This window comes from Blennius ocellaris, assembly GCF_963422515.1.
Source record: "Blennius ocellaris genome assembly, chromosome: 14".
Classification (NCBI taxonomy): Eukaryota; Metazoa; Chordata; class Actinopteri; order Blenniiformes; family Blenniidae; genus Blennius; species Blennius ocellaris.
The window spans coordinates 13,984,537-14,009,789 of record NC_137663.1 but is presented as its reverse complement, the minus strand read 5'-3'; the positions used below and the strand labels follow the sequence as shown (position 1 = coordinate 14,009,789).

The 25,253-nt window shown below is 39.4% G+C and overlaps 3 protein-coding genes across 4 annotated transcripts; all 3 read right to left on the bottom strand.

Annotated features, from left to right (window-relative positions):
- Positions 1-337: 337 nt before the first annotated feature.
- ilk (integrin-linked kinase) lies at positions 338-8,200 on the bottom strand. 2 transcript variants are annotated; one of them, XM_080508320.1, is made up of 13 exons: positions 8,071-8,200; positions 7,529-7,666; positions 4,981-5,146; positions 4,781-4,876; positions 4,472-4,568; positions 4,302-4,385; positions 4,128-4,213; positions 3,932-4,041; positions 2,717-2,844; positions 1,941-2,062; positions 1,304-1,403; positions 1,000-1,130; positions 338-857 (listed from the first exon to the last, which is right to left on the bottom strand). In XM_080508320.1, exons 2-13 carry the CDS (start codon positions 7,615-7,617, stop codon positions 708-710), a joined length of 1,359 nt encoding a protein of 452 aa, XP_080364446.1. In that variant the 5' UTR covers positions 7,618-7,666; positions 8,071-8,200; the 3' UTR covers positions 338-707. The 2 variants fall into 2 exon arrangements, with proteins under 2 accessions (XP_080364446.1, XP_080364447.1); XM_080508321.1 differs by having other exon boundaries at positions 8,076-8,185.
- A 1,801-nt stretch (positions 8,201-10,001) lies between these two features.
- On the bottom strand, positions 10,002-12,092 carry timm10b (translocase of inner mitochondrial membrane 10 homolog B (yeast)). Its single transcript, XM_080508428.1, has 3 exons — positions 11,842-12,092; positions 11,662-11,757; positions 10,002-11,347 (listed from the first exon to the last, which is right to left on the bottom strand). Exons 1-3 carry the CDS (start codon positions 11,866-11,868, stop codon positions 10,697-10,699), a joined length of 774 nt encoding a protein of 257 aa, XP_080364554.1. The 5' UTR covers positions 11,869-12,092; the 3' UTR covers positions 10,002-10,696.
- A 7,758-nt stretch (positions 12,093-19,850) lies between these two features.
- On the bottom strand, positions 19,851-25,043 carry LOC308139518 (uncharacterized protein; the record flags this gene model as incomplete). The annotated part of the gene is made up of 7 exons (XM_080508979.1): positions 19,851-20,442; positions 20,639-20,741; positions 21,861-22,250; positions 22,888-22,892; positions 23,766-23,995; positions 24,175-24,287; positions 24,716-25,043. 7 exons carry the CDS (start codon positions 25,041-25,043, stop codon positions 20,346-20,348), a joined length of 1,266 nt encoding a protein of 421 aa, XP_080365105.1. The 3' UTR covers positions 19,851-20,345.
- Between the last annotated feature and the right edge of the window lie 210 nt (positions 25,044-25,253).

The window sequence follows — 25,253 nt, the reverse complement described above, 5'->3', positions numbered from 1 at the left end:
TCGCTGAGGTCTCAGTGTTGTGTTGTGTCCTTATCTCCTAAGAAATCACTTAAGAAATTTGTTTGAATATAAATTAATGTTTTCTTAGAAATGGAGACAATTTGCTCGGTGGAAGGGAATACTCGCTGGATAAATCGCTTCATCAATGCATTTTACTATGCTGCTTTATCCAGTTTATGGTAGCCTACACCCTGGACAAGTCAGCTACAGAAAAACAATACCACAAGACAAGAGCTTAAAAAAACCCCGAAATGAATTAAGACATGACCAAATATTCTATAAAAGGATAATGAAAATCGCAAAATTAAAAACAAAACAAAAGAAACAAGCATTTGTCATAAATATAAAACATTTATTGCATTGGCAGTTGCTAGGATGCATAAAAGCACTTATAATATACACATTTCTTTGGATCGGTTTCAGTCAGAATTCTCATATATTTTAATCCTCTTTGGATAAAAAAATGGCAAAATTATAATGAGCTTCAGTCATAATAACACAAGCTCAGAAACATTTAAATCTCAAATTTAACTTACACGAGAAAATCAACTTAATGCTTTGTGTCTGAACTGTGACGAACTAAAGTGGTTTATGGCATTATTTACAGTGGCTTAGCAGATACATGAATGAAGTGTAGATAAAAAGTGGTTTGATGAATAAAACATTATTGCAAGTGAAAAAAAAAGAAGACTGCAGCTAAAATAAATTCACTTGTCCTGCATCTTCTCCAAGATGGGAACAATCATGTCAAACTTGGGTCTTTTGGCTGGATCTTCATTCATGCAGAGCCTCATCAGCTTACAGATGTGAGGTGAAATTCCTGGTGGAATGGTGGGCCGAAGACCCTCCAGAGCAACCTGAGGAATTGGGAAGAAAAAAAGTGGAAAAGCAGAGTTGCTGTAAATATTTTGAATGGGAAAATCTACTGTGCTTTTTGTGTGGCATTTTGAAGAAATGTGGCCCCGAAGTACATGGGTAATAAATCGTGCAAACACTTGCCTTCATTCCTATTTCCATGTGTGAGAGGTCAGCAAAAGGCACTTCCCTGGTAACCAGCTCCCACAGCAACACAGCGAAGCTCCACATGTCCGCTGATCTTCGGTTGATGTCCTCAGATCTCTTTTGCAGGGCTGAAAACAGGAAAAAAAAAAAGGCCCAGAAACAACGATTCAACTTATTTTTATAACATGGCGTAATGGACAGTATGACTACTTCTAATAAGGGACTGAATCATACAAAACCGTGTTTCGGAATGACTGACACATGAAGCCGAAATAGACAGAAAATGAAGAATAATAAGTACCTTCAGGAGCCATCCATGCTGGGGAGTACATACGGCCAGGACACTGGAACGAGAACTTGGCGTCTGCCATACTTATTCTGGCTGTCATGTCCTCATCAATCTGAAAGAAATGAGTCACGACAATTTGTAATTCATTGGATATCTAGTTTCTCTGCATTTCGTGGCATTTGAGGGTGTTTGATTCATTCCAAATTCATTCTTGTGCAACTGCTCTGATAGTGAAGGTGATTTGTGGGGAGTTCGGAAGCTGCCATCCAAACCATGGTTGGCAAATAATAATCAGCTCCAGACAACATTGAGGAGTCGCTCTGATTTTAAACCAACTGCTGTGGTGTGATTGAAGTCTGAATGCAGCGCGGAACAAAGATATCTAACTGAGGAAAAAAAACAAAAGCATGTGTAGAATGTCACTAACAAGTTCTCTCTGAGCAGAAGATCTTTGTTGCCATTTATAATGGAGGAATTCCTGCCTCTGTTTTGACTTCTATATTTTGTAAGCTGTTGGTGATCTGTGAGCCGACAAAGATACCATCGCAATAATCTCACAGGAACTTTTAGCCTGAACTACAGGCCAACACAAATGTATACACACCGTTAATGGCTTTACCAGCCGGTGAAAATGGGAACAGCATCTTACCATGACGTGCTTACTGTTGAGGTAAAGCCGTGAAACCATTGGTTCTAAAGTGTGGAGGAAAGCCATGCCACTGGCAATATCTAACGCAAACTTGACTGCTTGGCTTTGGTCGACAACCAGAGCTGTGGAGGAAGACAAAGGAAGACAGGAGAGGCGAGTCAGAAAATACATACAAGTCCAGTTTCTCAATAAATCAACAAAAGTGACAGTGGAAGATGGGTGGATATAATAAAAAGAAGGAAACCGATCAAGTCAGACTTCAAAAGCCCAAAAGAAACCTCACATATGTCTGTATTTTCTTTCAACTACATTCACTTGCGGCTGAATTTCAATATTAAACGTGGTCAAAAGGATAATTAATGAGGTTAACTGCAGTTCAAGTCGATCTTTGCAGAGAAACCTCAGGGTTCAGACTGTTGTGAACAATGCAGAGGTCAGCCTGCTGGCAATTTCTTGAAAGTATATACTCGTCTGTTCTGGGCACACAACATAGCCAGAGAAATACATTGAGGCTCAAGAGACATGCAAATTGTGTTATATAAGGGAAGGCTTGTCAAGAAATTCTGGAGATGCTAAGATTTGATGAACATCTATTGTAGTCGTGTTTGAGAAAATGAAAAAAAAACCTAACAGTTAAATCTTCCTCAGACTTTATGTAGTGTTTGATGTAGATTTGTTATCTGTATCTGTATCTGAAGTGCCAAGCCGGAACCAAACCTGTTTAAAACAAACTTTAAAACAAGTATTACTCCTTTACTTCTCACCCACATACTTACTTGTGCCCTGGTGCAGTATGTTGTAGAGGGATCCGTATGGCATGTAGTGTGTGATGATGATGGGATGAGGGGATGGTGGCGACTGACAGGCTCCGAGGACAGGCAGAATGTTTGGATGAGAAAAGATCCTTTAAAAAAACCAAAAAAAAACCCAATAGATGATAGGGAAATTCCAATTGACAAGCCACATCATCTGTAGCCTTTTAAAACAGCAGTGTTTCACTTTCATTATCTAAAGCACTTTTATTTTTGAAATACACATCAGATTTTATGCATTAACATTTTGCAGTGAGCACATGCCAAACACTTTTAATGCTCGCATAATTTCCCAAAACGGCATAACTGAGGGCAGCAAGAAGCAAACCAAGACTTCCTGGTGGGGATTCTTTTGCTTGGCCTGATCAGAGCTTTTCTATTATTTTGTTTGTGTTAATTCGGCCCTGAAGTACATGGAACTGCTTAATAGGGAAAGCCAAAATATGGTGCGTTTTGATGCATAGCGCATTGTTGTTTTCTCTGTTCAGTGTGGCGACATGTGTGAGTAGAGCCTCAGAGATGTTGAAACGGCCATAATTATGTCAGTGTTGATCCTCTGAATGCAGATGTGCTACTGGGGGCTTGGTGGAACTTGTTTAAACACGACTTCTCTGGTTCGGCGTGTTCAAAGACTTCCGTTCTTCATTCCTTTCATCTAAAAACCTCAACAACAAATGCTTTGCCTTTCAGTAACATCATTATGGCCACATAACTCTATCAGAAATAAATAAAAGCTAGATCCTCATTATAATAATTACATTTTTATGATTTGCATGGTTATTCTGTTCAAAAGACATGTGAGAAACTTTGTTTCACACAGCACAAAATAAACAACTTGTGTTGACTACTTCACAAAAGTAGCAACAGGAACTTTTAACAAACTGCTTCTTTCACAACAAGCAGTACAAGTTTCTTAACAATATTTGGTCACTGACCTCAGTCACCAATGGTGAAACAGATCAATCCTCACACGAGGACTATGTTTACCTGGAGTGATACCGAATCGAAAAACAGACCTTATCGTACTCAAAGAACATTGAAAATCTATGCAGAATGGACAGAAATTGATTCTTTGATAGCTGCTAGTGGTACGATGTTACAGGAAAAAAACTGCTGAGGAGCCAAACCAAGCCTGAAACACCCAGTTTCATATGTTGGTTACGCTCATTTATAAATTACCTGAGTTTGGGATGCTCCTCGTTGAAGTCTCTGCTCTTCCTGGTGGTCCAGTCTCTCACCTGTAACACCTTCACGACAATCTCATCCCCTTGCCACCGACCCTGCCACAACTAAACAAAGGGATGCAAGATTTAAAAAAACCACTGATCAGCTAAGGCAGACTCGTAGGGCAGAGGTAAAAGAAAGAGCAACTGACCTCTCCGGACTGGTTTTCATTGATCTTTGCGAGGAGCGAAAGCTGCTTGTAATCAATACCAGCCTGCTTGTTGAGGGTACCATTACCTGAAAGAGCCAATCGATGAACAATACAGCACACAGCACAATTTGAAATGGTGATTTGCGGCTCCTGCTTTACGAAACAGTTACTCACGAGGTCGTGTACGCATGGTGCCCTTCCAAAAAGTTTCTTTGTATGGGATCTTGGTCAAACTCTGGCCCATCTTTTCTGCTTTTTCTAAAAAAAGAAAAAAATCAGATGCAATTAACTTTTTTCTTACTATTAACATAAAAAATAAAAAAATCTATTAATTACTTTCTAACCTTGTAGCAGTTGTTTTAAATGTGGCTTGGCTTTGTCCAGAGGTGTCTGTCCATACCTGTTACATACACACACGTGGGCACCGCTGGCCACCAAGTCCTGAAAAGAGACAATGCACATACTGTACTGTGTGTGATTGGAAGCACATGGCAGGTATTGTTAAGAAAAAACAACAAAAAAACAAAAAAAAAAGACACTGGGAGCTTCACAAATGCAGTGCAGTGGCCTTCTCTCCCCAGAAGAGGGCTCTTCCAGCCAACAGATCATGCCAAGGGAGGCGAAAGAGAGCGTCTCCATGTTTATTACTGCACCTCTGCCACCTCATCTTGGCCCCAGAAGCAGGCGTAGTGGAGTGGGGTGTTCCCGTGCTCATTCACCGTGTTGGGGTCGGCCTTGCACTGGATCAGCTGCCATTCACATGTCACAAAGTTTGAAATCGGCACCACAAAATTATCCAAATCAAATGGACGTACAGATACGCCGTGACCGCTCTGTCAGTGAGCGAGCGTACCTTTGCCATAATATCTCTGTGCCCGTGACTGGAGGCGAGGTGCAACGGAGTGTCGTCGCCGCGGTTCATCACGTTAATCCGAGCACCTCTCATGATGAGCATGTCCACAACGCCGCTCCTGCCCTCCCTGCACGCCCAGTGGAGCGGGCTGAAGCCGTGGTCATCACTGAAGCACAAGGAGGACAAGGTGTGAGGCACAAATAAACCGTCACCTTCAAGCTGTGGTTAAACTCAGTTGTGCTAATAAGATGAGAGGCAAAAAGCGCCATTCTATTATTGAAGTGTGGGTTGGTTAGAGCTTTCTCAACAACTCTGAGCATAAATCAGCTGACAAAATACTGTGCGGTTCTCTCTTTGACACAGGTTCTCACACCCGCCACCTACTAATCTTTATTTAGACCTTGAGCACATGATTCCCTGCTTTGCCTGCAGGCTGAACCCATCTGATGACTGGCCCAGTGATAAAAATGTCTTTGCAGTCTGGAATGCCCGCAAACATATGCAAAGACGCAAACGTTCATAGCGTACATAGCACCAGCGCAGCCTACACGGAGCCAGACTATCACCTCGGTGTGACTGGCCCCTTCACCCCAGTGAGCCCTTTGCATTGCCTGACCCCGGGGCAGCTGCAGGGGCTTCTCACGACTCCCTGTAAAGCCACAAGCTCTCCAGTCTGTTTGCCAATAAACCTCAGGAAGGCTTGTATACCCTGTAGGAAATAGCTGCTGTACTCGCTCACACTAAAGTGAAAAAGCAGTCAAATTTGATCTCGCACACTGGACAGACAGTTCATACTCAGACCGGCCTGCTGTGTGCTATAAAAAGCAACAGGAGGGAAAAAAAAAAACAAACTCAGGAATGACAGTGTGGAAAAAACACAGAGGAATCCTGAGCTAAACTTCTCTCTGTCTTTGTGTTTTCTTTTTATCACTCACGAAATGCAGTTTGTGTCTGTGAATTGACTCCCCATTTATAAGGAATACATTAAAATAGAGGAGAAAACAAACAACAAGTTTTCCCGCCAACCCATTTTTATGCACATTATAGGGTATTCTGAGGGGAAGTGGGGGGGGGGGGGGGGGGGGGGGGGGGGGTTGGTTCACATAGCTGAGCGTCCCCTCTGAGTAACAGCCCGGGGAGGCCTCCAAGCAAAGCCACTGGTCTCTCAGATGTTTACGTGGGGCTGCTTGAGAAGCTCCGTCAGCGAGGGCCTGGCCCTGTATGGAGCTGAACAGAGGAAATGGCCTTGGCTGTTGCGTGGTTGGCCAGCAGCCCTGCAGCCCTCAAAGTCAACGTCAACAAACTGCACATATATGGCCTGGCCCAAGAATGAGATAACTACAGTCTTTGGCGGTGAGGTCTTCAAGCTCCCCTCAAGCGAAGAAATTATGTAAACAGGCAACTGGTGCTGTGCATATCCTAAACAGAAAATCCGACAGGAATCAGGTCCATTATATATATTCATGATTTCCACTTACATTCTAGATAAAACCTTTGGGAATCAGTAACAGTTAAAAAATAAGATTACAACTTTTAACCATTCACAGAGCACTTATTGAAATTCACGGAAAATCAACTTTTATACAGGAGAATGGTATCGAAAGATATTTCAAAAGTGAGTTTCCTCTTTTCCATTTGTGGTTTTTCAAGCATTTATTTATATAATATGATGATGTATGTCCTGCTAAACTATCCAGAGCTAAGGTGGATGGATGGATGGAGTTGTGCAGTGTAAAATGGATCAAGACAAGACATATAGAACAATTTATTGATTAACATGTTCTACAAATTAAATAGTTTCTCAATACATTCTGTTAAAACGAATCGCAATCCTGTTGTCAGTCTTTACTACTGGATAGAATTGTGGTATAATGTGCACAAAAGTACCTTTGGGAATGTTGTTGAAAGCTTTTAAAAGCTGATGTAAATCAAGAAATAGTCACTTGAGAAATAACGGTCTCAAGAAAATTCATTGTTTAAGCTAATTCAAATGTACATGATTTTTCTATTCCCCAAGATGCTGCTGTTAAGTTTTCTTTGTACTCTCAAACAAATAACACACAACAAATTATGCAAGTTGTTTGTAAACGCAGCAGGGGCCGAACCTTCGGCTGTATTTCGCTCTCTGAGTCATTTAAGGCACCACATAAGCTCTTCTAAAAATCAGCCACCGCTTTTATTCTCGTTTTTGCCGGATGACATCATGAGGAGAGGAGAAAAGAAAAAGGGGGAGGACGTGAGCAAACTAGACTGGAATTACTGCAGCTGAGTGATGCTCAGTAGTACGAGTTGTAGGGAGAGCACAGTATGGAAACTATTTTACCACCACTAATGTGCCAAGGAGCAAAAACACAGGCACAAACTTGTCTCCTCACACTAAATCTGGAGGACTTTCTGAAAAAAACACACACAAAAAAAAACTGTGTGACAGACTATGCATACTACAACCAGAAAAGCACACAGAAATAATAAGGAGATCATCTGTGAGATGGTATCTTCACAGTGTTGTGTGTCAGAATGAAGCCAGTACACAGATAGATCTGCTCACCCCAAGTTGAGGTCATTCTCAGTGTTGTCCAGCCACAGGCGGACAGCCACAGAGTTTCCTTCTCGACACTGTGTGAAGATGTCATCCATGGGTGTAATGTAGAAGGGCTATCTTCGCTTTTTAAATCTCCTTTAAAGTCTGAAACAGAGACACAGTGAAAAGCATCTAAAAACAATTTCCTATTGGAAATGGTACACAATGTAAAATCATTGGGATTTTGCAAGATTCGTTGCAAGGAATCACATCATTATTATTCATCCCAGTCTATGCTGTATTATTGTATTATGGAAATGGATTGGAACATAATCTAAACCTTTACTTGCAGTTTGCTCTAAAAGTCTGTGCTGAATGCAAAAGAAAAACATTTATAAACAGCCACAATAGCAGAACTTTCCCACATTTCCTCTCGGCTTTATCTTCCTCTGTTGAATCGGATGTGCTGGCCTGTGGGATCACTTTGAAATCCACTGGTGGAAAGTCAAAGTTAAGTCCACCGCAACGTAAAATAACTCGAGGAGAGAATAATAAGAAAGTTATTTTACCTTACCAGCTGCTACTCGATCGATTTCGAGGCGGATTCTTTCTCTCCTCTAATCCTTTTCTTTCTTTCCCTTTCTTTCTTTCTTTCTTTTTTTCTTGTCAAAAGTCTGCCGTCTCCTCAAATTGAAAAGCCAGGACTGGCCGAGCGGAGTCCACGCCCCGCTCCTCCGGCCTGATGTGGGCTTCTGCTGGGAAGCAGCCAGAGCAGCCCCGCTGCTGCAGCAGTCCCGGGACAGCGGCACCACACCGCCCCCTGCTGGATCAAATCTGGTGGTGCAACTCCTCGTCATAACAACGAAGCAACTTTCTCTCTCTCTCTCTCTCTCTCTCTCTCTCTCTCTCTCTCTCTCTCTCTCTCTCTCTCTCTCTCTCTATATATATATATATATAATTTTGCCACTAGGGGGCCTCTCCTCTCTTTTCATTCAGTTAACTAAAAAAAGCCTGTTTCTTCTTTGAAAAATATTGTAGTATCATGTTCATGTTGTAATTTCCTAGACTGTGTGTTTCAGTGTTTTACAACTATTATCACAAAGTTATGTGAGGTAGAGTGCTAATCGGTATGTTTTTTGTTTTTTTTAAATGCTCCTGAAATATTTTGGTGTGAATGTGTTCAATGTATTTTGCTTCGTGTATCCTTCATGTGGCATCATGTGTGCCTGAATGGTAACTATTAAAACAAAGTATTGGAAATTGTATTGTTTTAATTAAAAGGGGAAACACTCAATTCACATATCTGTGGCCTCAGCATGGCATGGAATAATGGTAAATGGATTTCATTTATATTGCACTTTTGAGCTTACTTAACAAGTTGTTGGTCACATTCACCAATTCACACACACTCACATTACCATGCAGCAGTTTGGCATTCATTGTCTTGTTCATGGACGTTTCAACATAGGTCTGAGGGATTGAATCTGAAAAAAAACCTTGACTGAAGGATGACCCACTCCACTAACCAGTCATATGAATTATCAGACTTAGTTTACATTTTTCACCCTCTGAACCACACAAACTTCTGAGGTGGCTGAGATCAAATCTACTCCTTGTTCCCACAGTGAGAACCAAACATGTAAAGGCTTCTTTTAGTTCAAACACGTCAAATATTTGGAACAAGCTCCCACAAAACAGCAGGACTTCAGCCAACTTTCTTAAAAAAAAAAAAAAAAAAAGCCCAAGACGTCATTTGCTGCAGTCTTTCAGTAAATCACTCATTTTATGCTGCAATGTGTCTGTAACACTTGTATTTCATTTTCATTATTAGGATTTTTTTTCTATCCTTTTGACGATTCATTATTACTTTGTATCTGTGTCTCTTCATGTTTGTTTGCTTTTTTAAATGGCCTTGTTGCTGAAATGTGCTGCAAAAATAATCTTGCTCTATGACTCACTGTTGTATTTTTAAGCAATACTGCTAACATTGTGGTGGAGCCCTATCTATGATTTTGCCAGATTTTGTCACTTCTATAGTACACCAGCTAAAATCTGACCTCTCATATGTATTCTTACTCAATCATAACTGTACACACACACTGCCAGTGACAATCTGTGATCCTAACAGAGGTTGTGTTTTTTTTTTTTTCATGTCCTAATGTGACATTACCAGTTTTACCTTTATTTGTGACAGACTGTAAATCTCACTGAATCTGAATCTACTGGAACCGGTTCGCAAAAAACCCCACTGATTAAACAATCATTTCATTCAAATAGCATCAGAAGTTTAGATGAAATATTGCACATACCACTTAAAAAATATCATCTGCAGTGTGCCTTTAAAACACTATAGTTGACAATTGAAACACTCAGTGTTTTTTAATGGGAGAAAAGAGAAGCAACATGAGGAAGGTCATGGAATAGCTTCACCAACTAACCAGTGAGGACTTCCAGGAGCACAGGATGCTCATTAATGAGGTTGAACAATGAATACAGCACAGGAAAAAAAAGCTTTTTAATGTTATATTATATTATAGCTTTCACTGTGTTACAAAAACACATTTTAACTATGACAGAGATCAGAGTTTGATGATGATCAGACCAAGGTGAAAAGCAATCAAACCTTTAAAATGCCACTGTTGTGTGATTCCTGACCAGTTCAGTTTTAACAGACAATATTACTCATATTAAAACTGCTTTTTGACCACAATTGCCCCCCCACGCACTTTTGTTTAACTTCAAACATTTAATATTTGAGATTTAAACTTCTACACAATTCCAACTCCTTTTCTTTAACAGCAAGTCCTCATTATGTTGCCTGACTGCAGATCACAGGGTCATCTCATTCTTCATTATCAATTTGTTTTGCACCAACTGTTCAGTAAAAACAAGTTTAAAAAAAATAAAAGTAACAATGAGTTGAAACAAAAAAGATATCTTTAATTTTGAGTTTCCAGGTTAAAATTATTATTATTATTTTTTTAAGTGATGGAAGATAAATGCACCCAATGCCAACATTTGCAAGAATAATTATGAGCAGAAATAGCAGGAGGGTTTGCGCCTCTCTTGGAAAGATCCATTCCATTTACTACATGATAGATAACACATATCGGACGGGACAAAGTTGATATAATTTTGAAATGTATCCATCGCCTCCATCACTGTTGGACCATGAGTCCAGACCCAGATTGGCTGTTATTTCTGGCCTGAGAGTGGAGGAACCTCTGGTGCCTTCTCTTGACCTGACAGGGTTTCTAATTTAGCCACTTTGGATGACGACAGAGGTGCATCTTCTGATGAGGATACCGGTTTAGAGTGTGTAAACAAAGCTGCAGAGCTTCCATTATCAATTTCAGAAACAGCAATGGGTTGCTTAGGGAACGCTGCCACATATGAAGGTCCATTATTGGCTTTGCTGAGCACTGCTGGATTCACCGTTTCAGTCACAGGAGTGAGAGGTGTGGCGGCTGCTAATTTAACTTCTTGAACAATCGTGGATTTAGACATAGAAGCATCCAGCTCATTTGGAAAATCTAATCCTGGCGTTAAGACTGAGCCATGTACTTCTGGTCCAACATTAGGGACAGAGGAGGTGAATGACGAGGGAACTTCTTGAAGTGAGGATGCTGTAACGGGTGCTTGAAATCCCGGTGACGCATCGGCGGTTACAGCCCCGACATCACCAGATGCTGCAGCTGCTGCTGCTGCTTTTGCATTCTCTGCAGCCTTGCTCTCCATCTCCTCCATCCTGCGCTGCACCATCTTGGGCATCAGTTGCACATAGGTGCCCATCAGTCGGTGGTTAGATCGAATCAGCTTTCCAGCACAGTTGTCCACACAGCTTTCCTGAAGGGGCGACAGCAATCAGAGACAGGCTGTGAATAACAACAGCAAGTGTGAGTTTCTACACGAGCTGCTCACATATGGTTATAGACTATTTTGGTAAAATTATTTCTAAAGGTTAAGGAATAAGGCTGCACAGGGGGCCCCAACAACTCTCCTGTTTTCTACTAGTGCATGACCTTACTAATTGAGTTATGGCGGAATGGGAGCACAACTCTGCAGAGGTTGACCATCGTGTTTGGTGGTAAACACCGAAGAGAAATAACCTTCATGTAAAAAAAAAAACTGCAGCTGCATTTTCTTTTCACGTTTCGTACCTCGTCCATCGTGAGGTTTCTGTAGTTGAAGTTGCTGGTACATCGCTCGAAGCACATTTCAGTCATGCGGTTGTAAACGAGAAGGAAATCTCGAAGCTGTAAGGAAATAGTCATTTACAGTCATATTTCAGATATGCTCACCACGACACAGGACAGACATAGGCTGGCAAAGTCACTCACATTTCTCAGCTGTTGGTCAGGATCCATTGAAATTGTCGGGAAGCTAAAATGCTAGCTTTGTAAGCTGCTCGGCTCCCGAGTGTGTAAATTAAAGTGTTTCCAGTGGTTGGATGTGTGATGCAAATCAAAGTCCTAATATGCAACATATAATCCAAACCTCTGCCTTGCTGTACAACCACGAGCAGCCAAAATGAAGAATTTTATGTGCAGTTTAGAAAGGCATGACATTCATGTGCGGGCTGCCATGTTTGACAAAGATCGTCTCTGTTGGTGAAGATGTTTCACTCCCTCCGAGATGGAAAGTCGCACTTCCGGTATTTTCAACAATACACTATTTTTTTTTAGTTTTACTAAATAAACATACACTATGCTTCTGTAAAACGTCATTCTACCAATTAAAATTTTTCTCAAGTTGTAGATTGGTTTAATTAAATTTTCCCATACTGTTTTAAGGAAATTAAAACGTTTTTAGGTAAGCATACTGAAACGCCTGTCGACACTTCCTGCCTTTTTCTAGACCAGTTGTGTTTGGGTAAAAGTATATGCTAAGCACGTTTGTCCATATTCGTACATAAAACACACCAGTAAATTGATTTGTAGCTGACAAAACCATACAAAGATTACTATTGTTGAGCGCCGTCGTCTACAGAGCCAGCTCCCCGTCATGCAGCAGTTTACGAAGGTGAGTGACACATCAGACATTGATACATAGACGATCCAATGCAAAGTTGCGTGTCAACTTCGCCGCCATATTGGACCGGGCAACTGGTGGGTGTTTTGTACGGAAGCGGGTTGTGTTACATTTTTTTATTCAAGGATCTGCTCTCATTCTCTTTGTGGTGTTCTTCATCGGGGACAAGAGTATATCTGACAACTTCATATTTCTTCAAGATAACTATGAGAAAATAATGGCAGCCAGATACACACTCCATAATATAAAACAGGAGCTGTTTGATGTGCTATTTCAGTCAAATTTATTCAATTTAGAGGAACCTTTAAGTCATACATGGAAATGATCTCAGATTGTTTCACACTGATTCAATAGCATTTAAATAATATATAAAATTAATAAACTCCATTCCATTCGTTTTCTGTAAAAACCTAAGATGTAAAATCCTCAGGTATCCTCATGTAAGCAGAAATCCTTCTGTTTAGATATTATGGTTGTTGTGTAATTCCTATCATTTAATTAACAACACAGTTGTGTTTTAACACTGAAATATAAACCGATGCCAGAAAGAAATGGAAAATTGACTGACGAGAGAGACAAATATTTTTTTCTTGTAATTTTTGAGAAGGCATTGCAGTAAGGATTTTAGGTGTGTCGATAACATACATTTTTAATTTAGTAGTAGAAGTAATAGTTTATTCGGTCAACCAAATACAAAATACAGCAACGGAAAACGCAATAATAAAAAGAAAGGGAAAACAAACAGAGGAAGACCGAAGGGTTTATGCTGAAGTTTAACTTATATTGCCTCACCCTGTACATAATAAACATGAAGCTTCTGCAATTGGTGTGACAGAAACCAAAAATAACAACAAAAATGTACATTTTAGTTGCCATTCCAAAATTCCCAATAAACGAAGACTTACCTCTGAGGGAACACAGTTGCCTTTAATCTTGTCCATTCTGAGCTCCATATTTTTCAAAAGTGGTTAGCTTTAATCGCCTTTGAAATATTTTGAGAGTATCCGATTTTTTTAAGTTATCGTCCAGGGTGTTCCAAAGGTTAACCCAGTGGTTCTCAATTATTTTCTGTCATGCCCCCCCTAGAGGACAAAAATGTTTTTAGCCCCCCCCCCCCGAATTGTACTACCATTGAGAACCTGATAATATTTATTTATTTATCTGTATAAACCACTGTATGAGTTGCTGGCACCAGCATTCTGCATACAATCGCCTGATTATCAAAATAAATTAATAAAATGAGCTGGAGGCCCTTTTTTTTTTATCATTCAAGCATGAATAAAAACACTAATACTGAAAGTCGCACCTGCCTCACGCCCTCACGCCTTATTGTGTTATTAAACTACATATGGAACAATTGTGAACACATGTGACACAGTTGTGCAGTGTCGCATTGCTCTTATACTTAATATCAGCACTCGTAATATATCTCTCTTTCTATTGGATTTTTTTTTTTTGTCAATAATAACTGTTGTATAAATGATATGACTGACAGATAAAATTCAAAATTAAATCCCCAGTCAGACATTTGCTGTCATTTCTAGAGTGTGTTTAAAATAAGAGAAAACAAAGGTTACCCTTGGTCTCTGCATGGTATTTGCAGTTAACTAAAGACACTTGCAGGGCCAATGACAGGCTTTATATTGGTGGCATCCATATAAACTGAGCTATGTAAAAATGTTTGAAACGTAATGAATATCACTGAAAAAGATCAGTCTCACAAACACAGATAAAAATCCGCGGTTAAACAAAACGTTCCATTAAGTCTTCAAAAACACTTCTGTCTTTGTGGAAAAAGACAGGTCGCTGACATTTAGTTCTGTCGAGCATTTCCTGTAAATTGCTTATATTTTATGCAAACTGAATACGGTTTTCAAAACGAAAATTGTCACTAAGGGAGAAGGGATCCTCTTCATTCATGAAGTTAACCGATGCCAGTCTGCGTTTATTGCCGCGCTGTAATAAAGACATAAAATTATAGATGGAAGCACTTGACAGTGCTGCTCAGTAGATGGTAACATTCATCTTCCGCACTCGTGGGAGTACAGATAATTGCATTTCTACACATTAAGCTGTCACTGTTAAGTTAAAGCCCATACCTTATTAGAATTTTTTAAAGACTCTATTTTTCTGACATTTGCTTTTGTTTTTCCAAAGTGGGGACCACGTAGCTGGAAAGGTTTTTCCTTTGAAGTTTCATTATGTGTCCATCTGTCATTGAAGAAAAAGACATAAAAAGCCTCAGCTCTTTTTTAGCCTCTTTATTGTCACGCAAAAACGACCCTAGTATATAATGTCGAAGATAACTCAGTGATTGATGTTTTATGAAAATTTTAGCAGTCATTCCATGTTAATTTAGTTCACATTTACCAACCCAAAATGTGCCAAAATGGCCTTTCTGGTCTTTATTGAAAGAATAATCACCTCCTTGTTATTTTTGATACAGATGACTGCTTGGACGAGTAGTCTGCTATTCACTTGAGTCTGCTGCGAATGTTACATCCCAAATGCCTTGAGCAAAAAATTAATCCATAGAGGGGGAAGTAGGCCACGGTCAGCTATTGAAAAACTGTCATCAAACATTTAGTGTGCTGCAGGCCTCTGACTGCTGAGTCCACTGCAGAGCTCCTCTCCCACAGCAGATAGCTAGGCAGTAAATTATCCTGCCAAAGTGTAGATTACAGAGGGAAATGATCATTTAACCAGATGGCGCATTAGCTCATAAGTGCAATAGATGTTAAAAGTAATGACCATTATCATAACTTTGACTTGAGAAATCCTCCGTGGGTGACATTTACATGATAATACAACATGCCCGGGGGGGAAATAACAAAGCACTTATGTCCCACTCAGTTTCTTTATTTCAATTGATAATAGTTCATGTCACCGTTTCATTGAAGTGAGATGGAAACTCACATACGCTTTATCGAGTATTCAATAAAGTACCAGACCTCGCCTACTCCTGTGGAAAACTCATGTAAAACATTGTTTTTCTTCCTGCCTCTTCTGTTGACGCATGTTGAAGACACATCAAAACAGTGAAAGTTCCTGTGTGCCCGATGATGATCTGTGGTTTTCACCCTTTTGTGATAAAATGAACATTTCCACATGGTCCTTGACCTCTAAATGTCACACACAGACTGCTTGTGATATGCTGCACATTTATTCATCCTCCCCTTGAGAAGAGACTCATTTGTTCCTCAGTTGCACAACATGGAGAGTTCAAGAGGTAGTTTGTCTGCTTCAAAGAGGATATTGCTCAATCATGCAAAGTTCCCTAGATAGTGAAGCTAGTATAGTTTCTTCTTTATATACAAAGCAATCTGTAATAGTTTTATTCACACATTTTGAAACGGATATCAGTTCAGAGTTGTTTGAATATTAGAAATCAGTCTCAAACTATCATTGACCTAATCTCCTGGCTCGTTGTCTTGGCTAAAGATGTGAATGAAAGTATCTGTGTTGCTCTGAAGAGCGTCTCCGTTTGAAAACTCTATACGTACATTCTCATTGTCACCACTGGCTTCATCTTTCCTGTCCTGACACTCCTCCCATCCTCCCTCATCCTCACGCCCACCAACGCCATCCCAACCAACGTTCTCCATGTTCATGCTCCGTTCTCTTTCCATTTCCTCGGTCTCCAGGGCAATCTGTTGGCTGTTCAGGTAAATGCTGCCGTGTGAAACCATCGTGCTGGTGTCCCTGGAAGGGAGACAGGCGTCCACGTCCACGTCGACCTCCAGGAAAGAGTTCATCGGAGGCGTGAGGCGGCTCACCGGCTGATCTTGAAGCTTGGCTCGTCCCTGGCTTTGCCGGTGACGCTGCTTCATGTGTTTCTTTGCTATCTTCAGATCCAGCGATGCATAATTCAGGTCAGGCTCCAAATGCTGATTTCAAACCACAAAGTCAAAATGTACGGACATGATCATTTTCAGCCACTGACTTCTTTTCTCAGCAAAAATGTAGCAACACTATGCTCTAGTTTTAAAACCATACTTGTGTATTTTCTCATATATTTTAGTTTGTCTGGTTTATTTTTAGAGCATTCAAGGGTTCATTGACCACAACTTCTCACTGGTGTTAAGCTCATTTCCGTTCTGACAGTAAATCTGTTATGAGCAGGAGATGTGGTGTGCATGTTTTAAACTAAATGCTGAAAGTGTAATTCAACAAACATACCTAAAATAAATATTTAATGCAACATTTAATGCAGCTTTTAGATTAACCGATAAATAAGTGTAATCTTTTTTTTTTTTAATTCATTGTGTTGATTTCTCTTTTCAAAGTATAAAGTTCCATAAAAGAGGATATATAACCCCGTGTGTCTTGCATAACAATACACACAAGTGCTGTTCAGGTATAAATAGTTAAATTTAAGCACATCAGTCAGTATTAATCTCATGTTGTATTACACAAGGCTTAATGTGTACTTTTATTTCCCCTTCGCATACGGCTGTCAGCCCGTACATTTGACTTTAATTACATGATACGGAATGTAAAAACATCTCATACAGCAAGTCAGAAAACACTTATGAAGGAGCTATAGCCATGGAAACATGTCATTATGAAATACCCGATCATGTATACAACAACTTTTTGTACAGTGAACTTGTAACCCGTGAACATGATGTACCTTCATGCGGTCTCTTGTGCGTTGCGTGGTCATCATCTCATAACAGGCATCTGGAGAAACTTAATTAAAAGCATCATTTTTAGTTGAAAGACTCAGTTATAAGATTCTTTGTACTATTTTTTAGCCATATTGGAAAAAGAGTCATTTTGATGTGATTGATTCATACAGTGGAATTCTAAAAAAAACAAACCAAAAAAAACCACCCAGATTTTCCCCTAGGTTTTTTCTTCAATAGAAAAATGGATGACAGAATGCAGACCTACCGTCACCTCCTCTCTGTGTACTGATGTTACCATAGATTGGATTTTCTTGTTGCTCATGATGGGTGGGGGGAATTTCTTGCTGCTCTCGGTGTCTGAGGGCATGAAAATAATGTCCCTCGTTCTGTGAGGTGCTTCAGCAAGACATAGAGACAGAATATATTATTACAATTTAGAACAGTTTTACCATTTGATAATATGTCTATTAATAATACATATTCATTGGATTAAATGATACTTGGCAGACAACCACATTTGTTGATCTATTAACCCTTTTTAGGGTGTGCTGTAGTCATATATTTTATAAATGTTGTGCTCTCTGCCTCCCTATAGAGTTGGAAGAAAAGTGATTTAAAAAAAAGATAGATTCACATGTGTCTGAATATGTTAAACAGAGTAAAACCTACATTTCTTCTTCAGTGACATGATGGCAACAGGAGTCATTTGTGTCTGTAAGGACAAATGTACATGTCAAAAAGTGAAGTGGAGTCAAATTTAGGATTAACGCTAACAACTATAAAAGAAACAAAATAACCTTCCCATATTAGACCTTACCTGTGCATAAAGATGCTCCTTTTCTGACCCAGAGGATGACATTAAGACACAGAGAGATCAGCAAGGCCAAACATAACACCGCCAGACCTACCACAGCAGTAAAGCACTCTGGAAGACAAAACACACGGAAGGTTCATCAAACATAAAAACCTTAAAAAGTCACAAAAGTTACAGCTGATATTGACATTTTCCTCCATACGATAATCCACAATAATGAGTAAATAGATACACCATGAAAAAAACAGACCTTTATGTTCGTTAAAACGTGCAATTTAAAGGCTTCAAGCATGTCCAAAAATTACAATCACTTCAACATTCATTGTAATAACTTTGAGGAAAATCAGATTTCAGCTTCATGTGGCTCTGTCACGTGCTTTCAAATATGAAACATCGGAGGGTTTTCTTTTCTGCTGAAGAGAAAACTTCCTCTCAAAGCTTTTTATTGTTTTCAGTTGAACTTTACTGAGAAATTTCACAGGAAATCTATTGTTCCTGCTATAGTCAGTGTTTTGTCTTCATCATGATTTCAGTTCCTAAAGTACATCGATGATAAATAGGGTTCAAAAATGGTCGTGTACAACACTTAACTCTCGCTTTTTTTCCCCTGTAATGTTTTAGAATGCAGAGTATGCATGTATAGAATTACTATAAGAATAACGACGTTACGAAAGTTGACCTTACCTTTTCCGAGTGTCATATTCCAGCTCTTTTGAAAAAATCGGCCTGTCTATGTGACACAACTGCTCTCAGGTTATGGAGGAGCATCACCGTGTCTAATCACTGAGGTGTGCTGTGCTGTTGTCTATTTTTACCCTGCCTCTGCAATCTCTCTAGTATCACAGAGTCTTGAAAACTGACTGCTCCTCGGTTACAAACAGGAAACGGTGTAACCTCATTTTAAGTCAGACAGTCTCAACGCCACCGTGGGATGAAGTTAAATTTCAGACAGATCACTTCATTCTGTTATACAAGCAGGACTTAGGTTTACAAGTGATAGCAAATCAGTCATAAATTCAAACGTGAACATTTGATGATGTTGTTAATGCAACTAACCCAAGAGGAAATCCTTCTTAAAAGGTGGATTTCTTTTTTCAGCCAAAAAAAATAAAAATCTTATGGTGTTTAGTTTATTGAACCACTTTATGATTTTAGGCCTGAATACAAATGTCAATGCTCAATGAAGGTTTTAGTTAGTGATTGGACAGCGACTTACCTCAGTTGAGTACATTGCAGCACTTCTACACTTTAATAAGCTGTAAAAAGACGGCAGAGTTAAAGCAAAATATGAAAACATAATATCAGGATCAAATTATTGATTGTTTAAGAATCTTGTGATAGCCGATAGTGTGTGTGTTTTTCCATTTAAAGTAAATCCATGTTTGTTTGTTAAGTTACATTAAAACTCATCAAGAGACAGGAGTACAAACTATTAGGAATATTTCTTCTCAGCATGTTTCACTTGTGTGTCTACTTGTATCCAGTGGTTATGCATTTTTGCCATAGGTACATGTGGTTTGTGGTTTCAGCCTCATTTTGAACACATCTGTCATGTTGGGGGCCACAGTGGCCTCTTAAATTGAGCCGTTTCTTTTATTGGAGGAAGTCACAAAGCCTCCAGCATAAGAATGACAAATAAGAAAAAAACGGTTGGAAATATTATGTTGTGAAAGTTTAAAGGATATGAAAAGTAAATGGAACATTCTTTGTGATTTGACCAGTTTTGTCTCTGACCTTCAAACTTCAAATGGTACTTTACACTTGCACAATAGATGAGAATGTAAACGTTTTTGAGGAATATTACATAGATTATAATGCAAAAACAACAGGCATAAATAGCTTTTAAAAAACGTTTATTTACAAAAGTGGGAGAAAATGCGTAATACAAAACAGTGATTTCACAATTGGTGCCAATGTGCAACAAAAACTGTAAAAATGTTTTATTCAAAACAACTCCAATTGTACCTCACTTATCAAAACGACTCTAACAACTGACCAATGTAAGCAGTATGTTTTCTTTCTATTTACTTTACAAAAATACAGATCTCAAACAAAACAGAACAAAAAAGACAAAACAACATCAACAGACAAAAAAACCAACGAAGACAACAACAACAACAACAAAACAAGCAACAATTAAAAAAAAACATTGGCGTACAGAACATGGTCACAATGGTGTCAGTTTTCATTTAGTTGCTTTGGTAATACGAAATGAAAATTCAAATATTAATATAAATGTTTTCTAACTCTGTATGTAACCAAGATATGCTCGAGCCGACACAACAGTAATACCACAGTTTGATACATAGTTTAGACACCGTCATATAATACATTTGGTGTCTAAATGTTCTTCTATTAAGGTGCACTATTAAGTGTAGAAAGGCTGTATGGAAGTCTCGCAGTGTCTCGGGGCCGTATACTTCACCGGAGGCGGAGGAGGTTTGAACGGAGGTGGCAGATCCATCCTGTGCAGGGAGAACCAGGGCACACATGTTAACTATATGCACTTACCCGCCTCCCGAAAGCGTTCAGATATTATAGGTCATATGCTTCAACCACAAAAATAAGAGGTATCAGTATTTCTCACATCCTTAAAGAAGCTCTGGAGCATAACCCTGAAGGTGGAATAGAAAAATGGTTGAAGGACAGCAAGAATTTTACCTGCTTTTCATAACCTGTCTTCTGTAGAGAAACCCAGCCACAGCAATCAAGAGCAGCACTGGAATGATGATTAAGAGCAGCAACAGATGCCCCCGCTCGGTGTCTAGGAAGCAGATTCCAGGACAGGAAATGTTTTTTTCTTTTTTTTTTTTTTTGTAGGGCAAGCAACAGTTACAGATCATTTTCCAACATATTGATTCTTTTGCTTTGGTGAAAACCAGCAGACTCAACAGGTATTGATAAAAGCTACAATGTGAAACTCTTTGCCCGGAGGCAGAAAAGTGTGTTTTGCAGTGCGCCTGACCAATTGGTTGTACATTATCCCTTGAATTGGTTGCCCCTTTTAATGAGCTTTCTGCTTTCAAAATGCATCTAGCCCGAGGCAGAGAAAACTGGAATCAGGAGTCCACTGGCGATGGCAATGCAAATGGTGAAAGCAAAGAGACTGTGGTTAATATTCATATATGGCCTTTCAGGTTCTAGCTTTAAAAAAAAACAAAAAACATTTGGGTCTGTTGGAGGTGGTTTAAATTTTTTTTCTTTTTTAATATTTGCTTTCTAGCCATCTGGCCTTTACTTCAGTTTCAACCCACACCACTGGCAGTCCCCAGGGAAAGGGTCTCAATAGCATCACCAGCAAGGCAATTTCAGGTGAACAAAGCAATGCACATTCAGGGATTCATCTCGAAACAGATTCACAATGTAATATCATTAGCTTTCAAGTGAAAACAACACACTTTGGTTGTGTTTTGACTGTTGCTTTAGACAACAAGGATGTTGACAATCTCTGAAAACTGCCCTTATTTTTTTTTTTAAGAAATGGCAGTACTGCTGGCAGATTTCCAACAAACACAATGGCAGATCTCGGTGTTTGACCTGCACTTTTTATAAATTCTGTAGTGTTCCTCCAACAAAGTGTACATTTACTGCACCATCATCTGCACTACATGCAGAGTTCCTTTTTTAATGTATTTATGATACTGGGTCAGCAAATAAGGCAAAGGAAGACATTTTAAAGACACTTAAATGTTTCTGTTATCTGCAGTTATGCGTAGGCTCACGAATGGGCTGACATAAAAACTACAGCAGTTTCCGGTTGTTTTTTTCAAAATGTTGCCCTCTGGACATGAATATTTTCTGAAACAAGTTGCATTAAAAGAAAAGAAAACTGTGAAGAGATGGCCACAGGTCAAAAATAACGATTTTAATCACAAACTTTTACCTTTATTGACTGTAACATTTTCCTCAGTGACTGTTGTTTTGTTCCCATTGCTCACAGTTGGGGCTGCATCGGGTTTCTCAGGTTTATCTGAGATGTTTCCGAAGGAGCTGGACTCTTCTGGCCTCGTTGAGACCATGTCCTCTGTGTGAGGAGTAGAGAGCTCAGTCTGGTTCGGTATTATTTCCTGCGTTGTTCTTCTGCCATAACCGGGTGTGGTTGTGTTTTGTGAGTGATTGGTGTCAGAGCGTGGAACAGGGGAAGTGGTTGAAAGCTTTCTCAGTGGCACCGTAGCGTTGCTGGTGCTTGGATCATTGCTACTCATCGTCGTTGTTGTTTCAAGGTTCCTGATTGTTGAATCATTCTGATGCTGAGAGGAAATCGTAAAAATATCTGAAAGTGACAAAATAAAGGAAGGAAAGCGAAATGTTAAAAACATGAATTCTGGGATGGCATTAGTTCTGAGATGATAGAAATGATTTAACATGAAAAAAATTAACCATGTAGCTCCAAATCAAACCATTGAAAAACAAACTAATATTAGTTTAGGAGTCAGTTTGGGTTTGACAAGTTTGTCTACACAGTCAAATTCTACTTTTCAACACTTATTTCATAGCTCAGTCTATTGAAAATATTATACAAAGCAATGTTGTTTGGCTATAAAAGTGGATTGCTTTGCAGAACAGTACATTGATGGAGTTCATGAAAACAAATGATGATCATAACAATTGTGGAAACAATTTACCACAGGAGGAACAATAAAAGTCTTGATGCACCTACTGTATGTAGCTCTTTGGTCCACTACCTTCATCTCAAATTCAGTATTGCTACATTTTCTTTGCAGAATGCCAAACTTTTCCCTTTAATGAAATTCACTTTGCACTTGAATATTGAGGTAGAATCCTAAGTAATCTATCCCATGACTTTAAAAATACCCAGTGCACAGTGATACATCATTAAAACATGGACTGAGTTGGCATTTATGAGCACATGCATAATCAAAGTACGGTAAGTAAAATCCTTCACAAACCGACACTGTGAAGCCGAGGGCACAAATTCCCGACACAAAGGTGTGGGCATGAATTGCAAATTCGGTTGTACGTTGGGGATGTGCTCCTAGTTCATTAGAACAGCTAAATTATTGGATGCCTTTATTTTCCTGCCCCCCTAACTTAGGTGTCTGAGTACATGCTTCTGAATATCCCAGCTCATGTCTGACGAGACACGACAGGATTGAAGTTGCATTAAATGTACCTCATTTACAAGCTGATTAATGCTCTCCAGCTCTGCGAGATGGTGAATTATTACAACACTGTTCACATTTCAATCCCATTTCTTACTCTTCGATCGGTGTACTACTCCAGTGTGTCCAACAGATTGTGCTCATACCCTTCATCCTGATTCGGAGATGCTTCTGCTGCTGTGACAAGGCTGAGTGTGTTTATTCTCGCATTTTGAAAGAGGATAGAAAAAAAACATGGCAGGAAGTATGTTGTGACGTGTTGTGGCTTTTATTTTTTTGTTAAATTGTCGTCTTTCTGAATTGTTATGAAAAAAGGAAGCCGTCTGAGGTTTTTTTTCTTGAGTGAGCTTTCTCATGGCAACAAACCAGGCGTTGCATACAACATGCAGTTTAGTGGTTTTTGCATTCGTGTTGCACTCATTCTAATCTCCTGGCAAACATATTGTGGGGTTTTCTTTTTTTCATTTTTGTTACTAGTATACCCTCATAACATGACTGGGAGCTTTGAAATCCTTTGAATCTCTCTCCTTCCTTTCAGCTAATTAAAAATTAAAATTGGGTGGGCTACAGTATATTAACAAAAGTTCAAGTATCAGCTTTCTCGTCCAGTGAAGTTTATTAAGTCACTCACTCTCCTGGGCCCTCTGCTCGATTGTTAATCCAGCCCTGAGGAAATGATGGAATTGAGTAGGGCACAAAGAGGCAAATAGCAGGAAAAAAATAAATGGAGCGACTCACCTGTCCTCGAGCTTGTGGTTGCTTGTAGCACTATGATGATAAACTCTTTATGCAGAGTTTTGTTCTGTGTGTTGACAGTCAACGTATAAATGCCTGCATTTGCATCAGTTACCATCCAAAGCTTGAGGGATTCATTGTCTGACACCACATTCTTGTTCTGGGGCAAAACAAGATTAAGTAGCACACAAATACATTTCATATTGAAAAGATGGCTTTGTAACATAGGTTTGGATGTCAGAGATAATCACATCATTTTGATATTCACTGAATGAAGGCAAATTTACCAAAATAGCAGAAAAGAGCGGCATAAAACCCCCAAACTCTCATTTTCTTTACCTTGGCCCACCTGTACTGCGCATTGGGAAGCGACGCATTGCAATCGATAGTCACATTTTCTCCATTATAGACCACAACAGTATTTTGCACATTACACTCTATTGTGATGGCCTCTGTAGAAAAAAAAAAAAGGAGAGATTATCTTGAACTCTTGGCTGTTGTAAATTGTTGTAGCTTTATATGTAAAACATAAAAAAAACACCTGTAAATTGTGATCCACCTCTAATCATGATCACAACATTGCTTCAGGTTACATAGAGTTATAAATGCAGTGTTTTATTCCTGCATTAATGGAGATGTGGAAAAACAAGGCTAACATAGATCTGATTACTGTCATGTGGCAGAACTCAAAGATGTATTACATTTATTTGCTCATACGTTTGCTCACAAATAAATAACTTGACAAAGCAGCACCTCTCTGATGCAATCCTAAGTAACATGAAATATATGCAATGGAGAATAATAAGCGAGATCGATGCTGTACATTTAGAAAATGTAGCACAGCTATGTATGGAAATGCATTTGCTCGCCTTCCTCTTACCTTCAATTGTTAGATCTATTTCAGTTCTGACTGATCCCAAAGGAAAAGTTGAAATATCACAAATATAGGTTCCACTGTCCCGTTTCCTCAACTCGGGAAGGTGAAGGTAGAAGAACACCGTCTGGCTTGTGTCATCGTTTTTGACTTGGAAGGTGAGATTGGGCTGAAATAAATGCGCTTTCTGATGAGTGAAGCTGTAAACGGCCAGCTTTGCATCATTCTTCTTACTCCACTCCATACTGAACATGTCGAGAACGGTATGTTTTTCTATACTGCAGTGCAAGGTAGCATTGTGGCCAACGACAGCTTCCTCTTTATAATGCGACATCGCCCCATTCTGGAACCCTGTCAGGGACATCAGATACTTTTAGAAGCAGGAAAAGTGAGGAGACAAAATTACTTACACTTTGAAGTTGGTAATACAGACTGCAGACTGTTGGGATGTCGGCAGATAAAATCATGGCATTATTCTGAAGCAGCTTGTCACACCACAAGCCAATACACATTTCAAACCCCTGGTGAATACCCTCATCTCCCC